Here is a 15,716-nt window from a genome sequence, read left to right on the forward strand (position 1 = left end):
GGGAGGTTTACTGATGTAATATGAGGCAGCAGCAGACGAGGTAAGACAAGTTAACAAACAGGACCATTGAACATTTTATCCTATCCTCTCTTTAGGTTCCCAAACCCAGCAGTTGGTTTCCAGTTAAGTTAGTTTCTGATGTTACCAGCTGAGTGACATCATGGCAACTGCAGCGACAGGTGAGTTCAGTCAGACTTTATTAGTCCGGATAAAACACTGTCTGCTATCACCATCTGCATAAAAGATCTGCATCCTCTTTCTTATTCCTGCACTAAAAGTAATTTGGTTTTCAGAGCTCCACATCCACATCTGCTGATAAATGTAGTTTGGAATTTATTATTATAAGCATCGTTACTATAGTAATATTCCTTTGAAATTGTTGTTCACAGGGATGGATTACACAACATAAGTCATTTTCAAGAGTGTGCTAACAGTTCATTTCACTATGTAATATCAGGAAACCGTGAATAACAGCCTTTAATTAAAGATTACATGTGAATGAATCAATGTTCTGTATTTTCACAGCGTCGGATGAGCTGCAACCTTTGAAGCAGAGCAGCAGCTTCCCTTGGCTGCCACCTCACAGTGAGTTAAACTGCACTGAGTCCGAATTATTCTTCTGTGCATTAACATATAGAGTTACAGTGTTTGTGGGTGGTGGGTGCAGTTATATTTATGTTAATATTTGCAAGCTCACTGGTGATTTTGCAAGTTTCAAGATGATAACACAGCTGACACATTCCCACAAGTACACCTTAATAAAGCAGGGATTTTTATTGGTCATAAAAAAATATTTTATTGTATTAATTTTGGTTAAAGTCTTTAGTTGAAGAGTAGGTTTTTCTAATTCAGTGTTTTTCCTTTCAGTGTCTGAGCTGAGGGTTGTTCTGCTGGGGAACAGCTGGTCTGAGAGGAGTTCAGTGGGGAAGTTCATACTGGGAGAGAATAAGTTCAACACTGAGGAAGAACCAGACTGCTGTCTGATGGTCAGAGGACCGTTGAAGGAGAAAGAAATAGTTCTCATCAACACTCCAGATCTGCTGCTTCCTGACATCTCTGAAAACAAACGAAGAAAACATGTAGAAGACTGTGAGAGACTCTTTGCTCCTGGACCTCATGTGTTCCTGCTGGTTCTACAGCCTGAAGACTTCACTGAGGAACACAAACTGAAGCTCTGCAGAGTCCTTCGACTCTTCGGTGATCAATCCTTTGATCATTCATTGATACTGATATCAACACCCAGAGAGGAGCGTCCAGGTTTCATGGGTAAACCAGACCAGCCCTTAAAAGACATGATGAGAATGTGTAGATACAGATACTTGAAGCAGGAGAACCTTGAACTTCTAGAGCTGTTAACACGCTTGGGTCAAACTGCAAAGGAGAACAATGGAGATCATGTGAGCTGTGATGTGTTTGAGGATGCAGGTTTGATCATGACACTAAAGTCTGGACACATCAAACCAGCCTTAAACCTGGTTCTGTGTGGGAGGAGAGTAGAGAAGACTTCAGCAGCCAAGGCCATTTTAGGTCAGACAGAGCTTCATCCAGTCTCCAGCTCATCAGAGTGTGTCAAACATCAGGGAGAGGTGTGTGGACGTCGGGTTTCTCTGGTGGAGCTTCCTGCCTTGTATGGAAAACCTCAGGAGGCAGTGATGGAGGAATCCTTCAGGTGTATCTCCCTCTGTGATCCTGAGGGCGTCCATGCCTTCATCCTGGTCCTACCAGTGGGTCCCCTCACTGATGAAGACAAGAAAGATCTGAAGACCATCCAGAACACATTCAGCTCTCCAGTCAATGACTTCACCATGATTCTGTTCACTGTGGAGTCAGATCCTACAGCTCCAGATGTTGTTAACTTCCTGAAGGAAAACAAGGACATCCAGGAGCTCTGTCAGAGCTGTGGAGGAAGATATGTTGTTCTCAACATCAAGGACCAGCAGCAGATCCCAAAGCTGTTGGAAGATGTCGACAAGATGAGAGGATCCAGATGCTTCACAATGAAGATGTTTACCATGACTCAGGTGGAGAAGGTTGTAGAGCAGGAGAAAACAAATGCCAGACTCAAAACTGAACTGCAAGATATGAAACAGAGGAGTGAGATTGGAATTGATGAAAATCAGAGCAGAGGGTGTCTCAGGATGGTGCTGATTGGAAAGACTGGTACCGGCAAAGGTTCAACAGCAAACACCATTTTGGGCAAAAAGCATTTCAAAACCAGAATCGCCCCGAAGCCAGCGAACAAGTCTTGTGACAAAGCAACAGGAGAGGTTGATGGACGACCCGTCGTTGTGGTCAACACCCCCGGCTTGTTTGACACGACTCTGTCTGATGATGAAATTCAACAAGAGCTCCACAAATGCATCAGCATGTTGTCTCCTGGACCACATGTGTTCTTACTGGTGCTGCAGATCGGGAACTTTACACAAGAGGAGAAAGACTCCGTGGAACTGATCAAAAAGGTTTTTGGCAAGAAGTCTGGAGATTTCATCATCATTATATTCACCAGAGGAGAAGAACTGGAAGATCAGCCATTTGAGAGTTATCTCGATGATTGTGATGGCTTTGTTAAAAAACTCATAGATGACTGTGGAGGAAGATACCTGGTCTTCAATAACAAGGATGACACAAACCGCACTCAAGTCAGAGAGCTGATGACCAAGATCGAGACCATCGTGAAGGAAAATGGTGGCAGCTGCTACACCACTGAGATGTTCCAATGGGCAAAGGAAGCAATTCAAAAGGAAGTGGAGCAAGTTATGAAAAATGAACAGATACAGAATGTTTCCGAAAGAAAGCATGAAGAAATGCAACAGAAGATGATAAAACTAGAAGCACAAATATCTGCAAAAGAACAGACAGCTAAACAACACGGGGAACAAAATCAGCTTAAACTGGAGGAAGAAATGAAAAGGCTGAGACAAGAACTGGAAGTCTTGAAGCTAAAACGTGAAAAAAAGAAAAACAAATGCAACACCCAGTGATTTTGTGGAGCTTAAAATATATACAAGAAGTCCACCCAGATTGGCTCTAAACTTTTTGTTTGGTTATGTTTTTTCAACTCGCACTGTCAGTGTTGTTTGTTGTATCGTTTCCACTTTGGTAGTGTAGTGAACAGAAGTAGATCCTAGACTTAACAATGAATGGACAAACTTGGTAAAAGCCATCTCCAATCATTACTGTTCTCTTTAGATTTGCCCCGGATAACAGCTGTCTCCAAAAGGGATAATAACTGATATTTACCACTCCTAAAAGTAGTGGACAGTACCACCATGATGCCAGCTGGCACCAAGGCCTAATCTCAATGAGTGTAACTACGTGTGTCAAGTAACCTGACAACTCTCATTTTATACATTGTCTGGATTTAAACTGTAAAAGTAGGAGACAGACACATGCAGAGCAGACGTAGTAACGTCACTCACGAAGCAATGTCTGGAAAATTATTTAAAGGATATGAGCTGGTTTGACCATGGTGATGGGAGAGATGGCTAGCTTGGCCGTAGTATTTGGTTGCATGGGTGTTCAGTTTCAGTCGGTATCAGCGTAGTCCACTAGTGTGTCTCTCGCCAGGGACGGCGGCACGTCTAACTTATTGCACAAATCCACAATCCTTCCCTCTGGGTTTTTTTGTTCTGAGATGGGACTGTAGAAATACAGCCCAGGCTTGTGTTCACTTCAGTTTTTGCATCACATTGAACAACTATCTAACATTTTGGCTAACAGTGTTGTCAAAGCTGAGCTGTCATTAGCGTAGAGTGGACGCCACGTGAAAACTATGAATAGCACCAACTTCTGACCAAACTACACTGTAGCTCCGTTTATTCGCTCCAAACCAGTTGACGGAAATGCGCCTAATTCACATTTTCTTTTACATTTCAATAGTTTGCTTAAAATTTGCTTGACAATTGAATGGAAACACGGCTACTGAGCTAAATCAATACCTCTAACAGTGTCACAAAATAATAACATTATGAGCTTCATAAAGCTCAAACATGTTACAAATTGTCATCTATCTTAGATTGTAAGCGTACCTGTTATTGTGTCCATCCTCAATCACAATCACCATAATTCAGTTGATGGATGGTTTGGAGAGATATATTATGATCCACTGCACCTCTTGTGTGTTGACATAGTTTTGTCCAGCAGGTATAGCTCTAACATTAACTAATGAAATTAAGTTTTTTCTGCAGGTATGTTTGTATTTAACTCTCTTAATAATTTAGGGTTTTTTACATTGTCTGGTAATGATCTTGAAAAATGTGAACATTGAAAAGCATAAAGTTGGTTTATGTTAAATTTATTGCATAATGATGTCTAATATACCAGTCACTCTGTACATTTTATTACAGTTTAGAAATATGTTTTCATTATAATTCTGACTTAAATAAGAGCTGTTCTTTGCTTTAAAGTGTCAGCTGTAAAGATGATTTAACAAACAGTAATTTTAATCAAGGTACACATAGCCTAATAAACATAAATATCAATTATACATGTATGAAGTGGTTAATGATTTTGAGGACTCAGTTATTTGACATTAAATGTTTGGTTTGTTTATTGGTACATGCGTTTGTGTTTCTTAAGTATTAATCCTACATAACGGTACTTTGTAATATGTTTGGAGTCAAGTTATAAAAGGTAATGTATGAAAACTGTAAATAAGATTTACAAATATCACAGCATATTTTAAGTATACAACATCTAGTCTAATAAACCGTAAATATCAATAATACATTAATAAAGAGATGAATGACATTAAGGACAATGAGGTGTTAAATGTGTTTGGTTTGTTTTTTGGTCCATGTGTTTGTGTTGCTTAAGTATTTACATACTACAGAATTAGAGTCAAGTTGCAAAAAGTAATGTATGAAAACTGTTTGAAAATGAGACACTCAATCAAACCCTAAACTACAATTACACCTGATTTACTATGAAATGTTTATGTCAGTATTTAGACTGAAGGGGACTGTTAAAAACGCCATTTCAGACATCATGAGAGGAGGAAGTCAACCTCTCTTGATATCTGATTGGATGTGGGTGTTAGTGTAAATTAGCAACAATATTACGTGTGAGAGTCTCGTCGTGAACTCGTATTCATTTTATTACTTTGAACAAAGGAAATGTCTTTGTAACATCAAGTTTTACAACACACACACAGGCCATACTTTTACAATGTTTGGCTTGTTTTGGGGGTTGCAAAATGTTTAACATAGGTTATTTTTAATTTATATTTTTTTAAGAATTTTATACAGACAGAAAACTATTATTATAAGGGATCAACTTTTTTGGCCTAATATGTTTGGAAAACACAACGTATTCGATCCAGGTTTCCAGTGGCTCTCAATGTACTTACATACATGTACATGTACAGGAAGATAAAACGTACAGAAGACTAAACTAAAACGAGGAGAGCAGACAGACATATAGCTCTACAGTAGCTATACATGTCTTTGTGCTGTATTTGCAGTCTGCTTGGATTTACAACATTTCGTACATGTTTATTGCACATTTTGAATATAAACTGTAATATATATATATATATATATATATATATGTATGTGTGTGTGTGATTTGTAGATGTAAGGTAATACGTGGTTATTGCATAGGGATTGTTTACTGTCATCACATGTCTGATCTAAGTGTTCAGGAATGTGATGGTGCTTTGTGGCTGTGTGTTGGGAGTTTTACTGATGCAAGGTAAGACAAGTTAACAAACAAGATACTAAAACATGTTGCACTATTCGCTCTTTAGGTTTTTAAACCAGCAGCTGGTCAGTCTCATGACATTACAGGGAACTCATCATCATCATAGTACAATTATCTCAGACACACAAAATGCATGAATGTTTATCCCTTTTTCGTGCATGGGGACACGTGCTGTTTTTAGATCATTTAAAAAACTGATATTAATATTTTCCCTCTTCTCTCCTCATCATGATTAATCGCACATTTTATTTTGTTCTAAATGAACCTTAAAGGGAGATTTGTCAAGTATTTAATCCTCTTATCAACATGGGAGTGGACAAATATGCTGCTTTATGCAAATGTATGTATATATTTATTATTGTAAATCAATTAACAACACAAAACAATGACAGATATTGATCCAGAAATCCTCACAGGTACTGCATTTAGCATAAAACAATATGCTCCAATCATAACATGGCAAACTGCAGCCCAACAGGCAACAACAGCTGTCAGTGTGTCAGTGTGCTGACTTGACTATGACTTGCCCCAAACTGCATGTGATTATCATAAAGTGGGCATGTCTGTAAAGGGGAGACTCGTGGGTACCCATAGAACCCATTTACATTCACATATTTGGAGGTCAGAGGTCAAGGGACCCCTTTAAAAATGGACATGACAGTTTTTCCTTGCCAAAATTTAGTTTGGAGCGTTATTTGACCTCCTTCTCGACAAGCTAGTATGACATGGTTGGTACCGATGGATTCATTAGGTTTTATAGTTTTATATGATACCAGTATCTTCACTCTAGCTTTAAAACTGAGCCGCTACAACCTCTGGAAGATTGTTTGCATTAATGCGTTAAAGAAAAACATTATTATCGTGTAAACTTTGACACCCCTAATCATTACACAAATAGTGATGCCTCCCACATTTAATTTCACTTCATATCACACGTTATAGATCCACTTTATCATAAACATTCAAACCAGCAGTGCTATTTGTGCTAATGAGCCATAACTATTCCTTAAGTCAATTGTAAAATATAAAAGCCAACTCAAATCTCATATCAAATTCCGCTCAATATTTCATCAGTGCTGCTGTTTGCAGCCCGGAGCGCAGAGGAGAGGGTAGGACTACCAACACTCATGGTCAGCAGCTGATGAAATCATCATGATCGGTTGTAGAAATTTAGGATAACATCAAATAGCATTAAAGAATGGCAGAAGAGAGTGTCAATGGTTTTAATAATATCTTTTAATACTGTGCATATATCACCAACTTTGATTTTAGTTTTCATAGTTGTTGTGTTTAAAGTCGCCGCAGTGGACATGACTTTATTTATTTATTTCTGTTTTATTAGATAGGGACAGATACAGTATACATAGACAAACTGAAAACAGCTATCACACACTCTGCTTCCTCCAGTCACCTCCACCCGACACATCTTCACCACCTGCACATTTGGATTGTGTAAATAATCAAAGTGTGGAAAGAAAGCCAGTGACAGTTCCTGCACAATCATTACTTTCCATATCCTCATTATCATTACCAGTCCTAATCATAATGCAGGACAAGTTCACCATGTAAAACCTTAATTAAATAAATAAATAAATAATGTTCACCCGCCAAACTTCCATTTTCAAATGATATCCAGGGTGGGGGATTTTACTGATTGTCGTGACCATTTTGGCGAGATGTGAATCGATCAGTCTGATTGCTGTAAACATATAAACACAGCGGTGACACTCGTAATGCTGCATGGTGGATGCACTGGCACTGCGAGGACTATGTGAATGAAAGAATTAGGAGGGAACAAGTGTTCATGGACCAATCATATTTACTCAAAGTTACCAACTTCAGCTTTAAGCATTCAAAAATGAATCATAACATTAGTTCAGACAGAGCTGAATTTGTGCTTATATGGCTGATTGGCATCAGCTGTTAGCAGTATGCCTTACTATCATTGGTTCATTCATTGCTCTGAGCCTTGTAAAGTCCAATCATATTCATGCAGGAGTACAGTGCAGATATGATAACCTGACAGATATGTTTTTATGTTTCCAAGACTTTGACTGTACCAGCAGAGGGAGACTTTATTCCACTAAACACTGGTAAAAACAGTTCAGTGGTAGAAAGCTGTATTGGCAGTTGGATCTGTCACAACCTCCACGCTTATGGAAGAAATTATTATAGGAAATTTAATTGTTATTCTCTGTAGGTGTAGTCTAAACATGTAATTTGTCCAAACGTTGTTAGATTGTTCATTATTCAGCCATTAAAAACATAAATCTTGGATGTTGAGTATTTCACTCAGTGTAAACATCATAGAGCTTCAATTAAGAACTGGAACAAGATAACACACAACATACATGAAAAAAAAAACTACACAAAAAAGATGTTTATTTCAAGTTACTACTACTTCAAGTTACTGCAAGTAAGAGCTTAAAGCTGCCAGCACAAGTTCAAAGAAATTCAGATGAGAAACATCAAGGCCCCACCTGCTATCAGGTTTAATCAGGTTTATGTAATCTCCCCAAAAAATGCAGTTTTATGTCATCTCACCATATGCAGGCTGGCTGTAGGCCATATTGCAGGTCTCTTATGACAGTAACATGTTTAGATGTTAAAGGAAAAGTAGATAACCTTGTGATCCCTGCAATCAAAAGTTTGTTAAATTATGAAGTTCCACCATAGACAGAGACTTTGACCTGTTTTTAATATAATAAACCTTCATCAATCTTGTTGTTTATACTGTAATATCAAACTTAATCCCTTATCTTCATGGCCATTAAACTGACCTTCATATCACTCATTTTCACTCATCATCATCACAAGTGCCATTTTGTAATTTGAAAATAAAGGATGAGTATAAAATGTTAAGGAGTTTATTTTTTTTCTATTTTGGCAAAAGCTAAGAGATGTAAATCACATTGAAATCCACTGCTCTTCAATTTCTAAGATGCTTGGTGCTATGTAGTTTAAGAAACATTAAAGAGTTTATTTTTCATTGTAACCTGGAGGACATTTTAAAGTACATTTTACTGGGTTTCTAATTTTCTAGTCACTGAAAGTATAACAAAGCTCATGAAGGTAAGAGAAAAATATTTTCTGAATATGAAATATTCTGAAATCAAATGGGCAAATTGTACTCATATAACCTCAACACACATATACAGCGGGTAAAATAAGTGTTGAACAGTAAACAGTAAATATATTTCCAAAGGTGCTATTGACATGAAATTTTCACCAGATGTTGGTAACAACCCACGTAATCCATACATACAAAGAAACCAAAACAAATAAATTCAGAAATTAAGTTATGTGTAATAATGTGAAATGACACAGGGAAAAAGTATTGAACACATGAAGAAAGGGAGGTGCAAAAAGGCATGGAAAGCCAAGACGACAGCTGAAATCTATCAGTAATTAGAAAGCAATCCGGCCCCTTGTCCGTGCAAATTAATATCAGCTGGTTCAGTCCCAACTGATGGCCTATAAAAAGGTGTCTCTATACCAAGGTGTCACACAAGAAACATCTATTTTGGGAGTTTAGTTTAAGTAGTTCTAGGTCTTTTACCTTGCAGGTTTGTCAATTCTCCAGCAAATATACATCACAGCTCCCAGAGTCTATTTGCAAATGTATGATTTGTGGTTTTGGCTGATATGAATAACACACGTTGTGTTTGGATGATACTGGTTACATTTAGAAATTACAGCAAACCTAAATATTAGTAAAATATAATGTTTTTTTGAAAAAAATAGCTAGGGAAAAAAATTGTTTAACCTCAATTCATTTGTTACATTCTCTCCTGTTAGTAGATGGATTTTAGTTGCGTATTGAACGTCATTTGAATCACGTGCATATATTCTGGAGTCTGACGTGGGTGTGACATTTTCTTCTTCCTCTTCTTTTGTGAACAGAAACTTTCACTTTTATTGCCGTTGACTGACGGTGCAGCAACAATTTCAGCTGGTGAGTCAATTCAAACAAAATGTATAAATAGAAATAAAGGAGAACTAACTGAACTGCGGAAGCTACAGATTGATATTGATAACAATAAGATGTGTCTTTGATCAGATTCACAGGTTATTATCAGAGCAACTACAACATTTGTTCTGATTGATATTAATTCTTGAAATCTGTTACAGACATACTTTGTGCAAGTACCTAATAATATAACTTTGAAATGTTTAGATCACTCTTTTATCAATAGTCAGATGCACATGTGCCAACCAACCCCGCTCACATTTGACCATATTTGTCATTTGTCATATTTTATTGGTTCAGCTGGTTGTTAAAATTGGAAAAAATACCAACCCAGAAATCTGTTTCAAGCCGTGTAACTGAGACACACTGATGCTGAAAGCAGGACTGAGAACGTTATAAAGAAATCCATACATCCTTCACAGTTAAATTAGTTATTACTATTATTAAGATATGTCTGTTAGTTATAGCCTATATTTTATTGTGGTTATTTTTCTAAATGTTAAACATTACAGTTTTCTATAAACTAACACAACATTGTTATATAGATTTAAGGATCCCTCTTCTGTTGCCCTCCTGAAGGTCCTCACTTTTTTTCTTATCTAATCAAAGCTGTAAGGATAGTGTCATATGTTGTGTTGAGTCTAAAGCCCTTTAAAGACAATTTTAGTATTTGGGATTTTAGTATCTATAAATAAAACTTACTTGACTTTAGACGTTGTGTTTGGATGATACTGGCTATGTTTACAAATTATAGCAAATTACAAAAAAATATAAAACAAAGTAAAACTGCTCATAAAAAATGTAATAATTATTTGAAAATTCAAAAATACATTTCACATACTTCAGAATGTGTTTTAACTGCTAATAGTTTAAAAAATAATTATCTGCAAAAATAGTTCCTCATCTTTTAATTAAATTTCAGTTTAGTTTTTTCTCTTGTCTTTATGGTCATATAACTATTTATTCATGTGACATCACTGCAGCATACATATTCTGATAGCCCAGTTTGACCTGAAAAAAAGATGTAAATGTCATGATTGTGTATTACAGTGTTGAGATTCTACATGAATTATTACAAAAGGAGATCAGACTGACTAAAAATAGCAAACATGGCTTTGACCTCAGAGGGTTAAAGTAATGAACGTTTTTGTCACAGTTGGATACATTACAACCAACAGTGTGACTATATGGTTAATAGCACACCCTTTGAGAAATTTGAGAACACTTGCAGGTCGTAAGTCCAAGTCCTCCCAAGGACCCCCAACGCCAAGTCGATTTTTTTATTTTATTTTTTTATTTGTTTGACTCAGTGTATAGTTTCTGTACATTATATTTCCCTTGTGGAGCTAAAACAAATTACACATTTCCAGTAATGCATTGCCGTCACCAACACCACTAACGGCTGAGAGGCTTTAAGTGGCTCGAATTAGCTGAGGCGACGCCTAGCAGAGCAGCTAACGGCTGTGACGGCACCCACCTGTCACTCAATGCAGCCATTATGCCAAACCTTAAGCCTTAATATAATTTAAACAAGTGAGTTATATAAAAATTCACCCCTGTTCAGTTGTCATGAATGGAGAAATTACCTATAGAGACCAAATCCATTTTTTTTTTTATCAGGCTGTAAACATGCTTATTTCTGTTGTAAAGTTGGGCATTTTAACATGGAGGTCTATGGGGATTGGCTCGCTTTTGGAGCTTCAACTGGACATTTGAAGAACTGCAGTTTTTGGCTTCACTTCTCAGTACCAGAGGTTGCCACTTGATTAAACTCCTCTTTTCTTGTGTTATTCCAAGCATCCAGAAGGTGCTGTAGATTCCACTACTAAAACAATGTCTTCGTTCTCTTTTCTTTTGTCCATATGGCTGCTTCTGTAGCAACAGTAAATATTCTGATTCATCTTTTCCAAAAGAGATTTGCTAAGATTGCTTTTCCAGCACGTTGATGTTTAGCAGCTAGTATTTACCATGGTTGCAGCTATGTCTAGCCTGTTAGCATATATTTTCCAATTGATATTTAACATAAAATTCAGTTGACGGGGATTTCATTAGTTTTGCAGGAATTTGGTCATTTGATTTATCCTGAGGGGCATATGAACGTGTTGTTCACACATTGAAAAAAGGAAAAGTCTTCACCAAAGTCGGTATGATTTATTGCTACCGAATTTTCGAATCTCAATGATCCAACAGTTGCAGAGGTATTTCAGTCTGAACCAAAGCGGTGGACTGACCAACTGACATTGCTATCCCTAGTACCACATTTTTAGCATCGCTAAAATGTACATCATCTACCATTGATAGCATATGTGAATTGATGTTTGTTAATATTGTTGGTGTTGTATATTTGTGCTTTGGGACTTGACAGAGATGAACGTTTTGTTTCTCTTCAGTCCTTGCCATCTATCTGCTGTTATTTCAGTTGAGTGTTATCTCTTTACAGAGCACAAATCTTACATTGAAACTACAACAAATATAGAGATGTATGAGATAAATTTGATGTAGCCTACTGTAACTGATGGTTTTGTCTTTCACAGGGTTCAAACCAAGCACATCACACAGTTCATCACCAGTGGAAAGCGTAATCAAATACGGTAAGTGAACGTTTCATACAACATCAGTTTATCAGATCTATCAACATTTTCAAGAATGTGTTAAAAACTGCCTAAAAATGTAAATTCAGCTGTGCTGATGCAATAAACTACAGTTGAATAGAGATGAAAGAGATCCACCTACAGTGATTGTATCTTTAGATTGTGTTTATTTGAATGAGTTTGTAAAAGACAATCTTGGACATTATTGTGAACTCTATATCTCTCTGTTGTATTACAGCACCTGCACTCAGGAAGAGTACAGACACAAAGACAAGACTTGGAAACTTTATGATAGGGGGTCAAGGATTTCATTTCCAAAAACATTCCCCGATCAAGCATTGTATGGCTCCCTGTGAAGATTGGAGAGGCAAATAACAGTAGTGAAAACTCCAGACATCTTCAGTGTGCCAGAGGAGACAGTGAAGAACTGTGTGACTCTTTGTCCTCCTGGACCAAATGTCCTGCTGCTGTTAGTGAAACTTCTGATTTCACTGAAGAGATCATCAGACCAAAGTCTGGACACGTCAAACCAGCTGTAAACCTGGTTCTGTGTGGGAGGAGAGGAGCAGGGAAGACTTCAGCAGCCAAGGCCATTTTAGGTCAGACAGAGCTTCATTCAGTGTGTTAAACATCAGGGAAAGGTGAAAAACCTCAGCAGGCAGTGATGGCGTCATCAGTCAGGTATGACAATCAGACAGGAAAGCCTCTCAGAATAATACTGATTGGAAAGACAGGCAGTGGGAAGAGTGCTGCTGCAAATACAATTTTGAACAAAGAATGTTGTATATCCAAAGCCAGCCAGAAATCAGTAACTAACTCTTGTCAGAAAGCAACAGGAGATATTGATGGGAGGTCCATTGTTGTGGTCGACACCCCCGGCTTGTTCGACATGATTTCGTCCAATGATGAAGTTAAACAGGAGCTTGTGAAATGCATCAACATGTTGTCTCCTGGACCTCATGTGATCTTACTGGTGCTGCAGATCGGTCGCTTTACACAAGAGGAGAAAGACTCTGTAGATCTGATAAAGAAGATTTTTGGTGAAAATTCAGTCTATTACATCATCGTTCTGTTCACCAGAGGAGATGATCTGAACAATCAGTCAGTTAAAAGCTACGTAGAAGAAGACTGTGGTGACTTTGTCAAAAACCTAATAGATAAGTGTGGAGGGAGATACCATGTCTTCAATAACAAAGATCGGACAAACCGCACACAAGTCAGAGAGCTGCTGACCAAGATTGACACCATGGTGAAGGAAAATGGTGGCGGCTGCTACACCACAGGGCCAACAATTGAAAAAGATGTTAAGAAGATTTTTAAAGAGATGGAAGAGAGGAAGAAAGAGGACGAACACCTCAAAAGAAAACATGAGAAAGAACTGGTAGAGCTGAAAAACGAAATGGAACAGGAGAGCGCCAAACACAAAGAAGAAAGGGAGAAGAATGAACTTGATTATAAAGCAATGAAGAGAGATGTGGAGGACCTAACAGAGCAAATGAAGGACCTGAAGAAAAAGCAAGAAATGCAAGACCCTAAACAGAAAAATAAAAAAAAATGCATGATCCTATGAAAATGCTGCCATCTGCCAGAGTTCTCAGTATTCCATCCATCCATTTGCTTCCACTTATCCAGCTGGGTGACGGGGGCAGCAGGCTTAGTAGGGAATTCCAAACATCCATCTCTTCATGTTTTCTCAGTCTTGTTTTTTTTGTCTTATACTACGGTACAATACTGTAACATCATTTCATATCAATGTATATGCTTTGTTTCCCAAACAATGGAGACGAAAATGATAGAAAACAGAGATATTTATGATGAAAAGAAATTGTTGTCAAAACAGGTCCCAGTATGGACAGAAAGTAGTCTGAGGTTTTACCTTTTAATACACAAGATCCAGTTGAACATGGCTTATCTTATTTTAAAACAGACTTTTGTTTTCATTTTGATATATTTGATGTTGGTTGCACCGTGATAATGATTTATTGCATTATCACTGTGCAAATGACACCAGTTGCTAACATGCAGCAAACAAGCAACCCCAAAATGAGAATGCACGACTGATATACAGTGTGAGACGACCAGGGCAAAGGGGCTTTTACACCTTTTTGACATTCCTCTTGAAAATGATGAAGGCACTAAGTTTCAACCCAATCCTGTTTGCAGATGTAACAAGTTGTGTTTTGTCTCTTTACCAGGCTTCCTGGTTCCTGCAGAGAAAGTGGCCCTAGCGGTATCTACAGACAGTTTTGGTTTTGATTGGCTTTTTTAAGACAGACTTTAAGCCCGTCAGTGATTTTAGAAAGACATTGTTTGATCTTTTTTCAGTTAAGGTCATGTTCAGAGAGAAAGAAAAAAGCCACAAATGTGGAAAACCTCCCTTTCTACTGTCAAACTAAAGAAAAAAAATTCTCTGAATGTTTGATTGTACATTACAGTGTGAATATTATTTTCTCATGGACCACAGCTCTTTATTTATTTGTTCTGGAGTCTTCAATTTTATGATTTCCATATCATATTCTACATGATTTCAATATGTTTTGGGTCCAAAATTGTTAAAGATTAATTCTTCTCTCTTTTTTCAGTTTTATTTTTGTAAGTGAGGTTCAATTTCTGCTGGACAAATCTGTAAAGTCTTCTTTCTTCAATCAAATAAATGATTGCCTGAATGACAACATGGCTGAACTCATTTTGCCTTTTTCTCAAGATGTAGTGGTACAGCACAGTCAAAACGTTCTTGTTTACCTGAAGTCTATCACTTCTTGTTCTTTTAATACTTATTTAGCATTACAGTGGCATCTGGTGGCAGTTTTAAGAACTGCAGCTACGTATTAGACAAAGAAAGCACCACTAAATTATTTGTTATATATATTTCAGAGTCTTCACAGCTGAAGGAATCCTCCCTGCATGAAGGTTACAATGTTCAGATTTTATTAAAACTGTTTTGATACGATTATGAATCAAAAAGTCTTACCACGTGCTCGGTGTTCTTAGACAGATATCTGCACATGCAGGTTTTTGGGGGCCGATGACAAGAACCAATTTAATTGTAGAAAATTTGCCCACATCCAGTCTATCACATCTGATGTTTAACCAGGCAGATCAGTCCAGATCTTTATTGTTCCACAAGAGGAAATTATTTTTGCAGCATAAAAGCATAAAAGCATGGAACATATTTCAGATTAAAATAAGGGCGTACTGCTTTTTTATGAATACTATAAATACTGTAAAACCAAAAGTAATCAGAATATTACAAGACTTGGAGGAGAAATGAATCTGTGAGAGACGAGAGGATCATTTCACTCTCGTGTCTCCAATTTGTGTAACACTTTGAAAGCACTGATCTTACTGCTCTGTTTGTGCACAGGGAGCCATGTTCTGTCTGATAACCTCCATGTCCAGCAGGTGGAGCTGTAGCATCAACCTCTGATGATTGGAGCCTCACAGAACACTGCTGG

General features: G+C 37.4%; 2 protein-coding genes across 5 annotated transcripts in view; both read left to right on the top strand.

Moving 5' to 3' along the window:
• The window catches only part of LOC141770013 (GTPase IMAP family member 8-like), a 9,472-nt gene extending 4,721 nt beyond the window's left edge, over positions 1-4,751 (top strand). For 2 of the 4 annotated variants that reach the window (XR_012594370.1, XR_012594372.1), the window contains 4 exons: positions 96-179; positions 526-585; positions 868-3,307; positions 3,781-4,751. Coding sequence is in view for 1 of the 4 variants with exons in the window: in XM_074639595.1 (XP_074495696.1) it covers positions 161-179; positions 526-585; positions 868-2,981 (2,193 nt within the window). In the remaining 3 variants the exon portion in view is untranslated. Of the gene's footprint in view, positions 1-95; positions 180-525; positions 586-867 lie in introns of all 4 variants that reach the window. The other 2 variants (XR_012594371.1, XM_074639595.1) reach the window with 2 other exon arrangements.
• A 6,547-nt stretch (positions 4,752-11,298) lies between these two features.
• On the top strand, positions 11,299-15,656 carry LOC141770020 (GTPase IMAP family member 7-like). The gene is made up of 2 exons (XM_074639606.1): positions 11,299-12,261; positions 12,500-15,656. Exon 2 carries the CDS (start codon positions 12,926-12,928, stop codon positions 13,829-13,831), a length of 906 nt encoding a protein of 301 aa, XP_074495707.1. The 5' UTR covers positions 11,299-12,261; positions 12,500-12,925; the 3' UTR covers positions 13,832-15,656.
• Positions 15,657-15,716: the final 60 nt, after the last annotated feature.

Source organism: Sebastes fasciatus, chromosome 6 (genome assembly GCF_043250625.1).
Source record: "Sebastes fasciatus isolate fSebFas1 chromosome 6, fSebFas1.pri, whole genome shotgun sequence".
NCBI classification, from domain to species: domain Eukaryota; kingdom Metazoa; phylum Chordata; class Actinopteri; order Perciformes; family Sebastidae; genus Sebastes; species Sebastes fasciatus.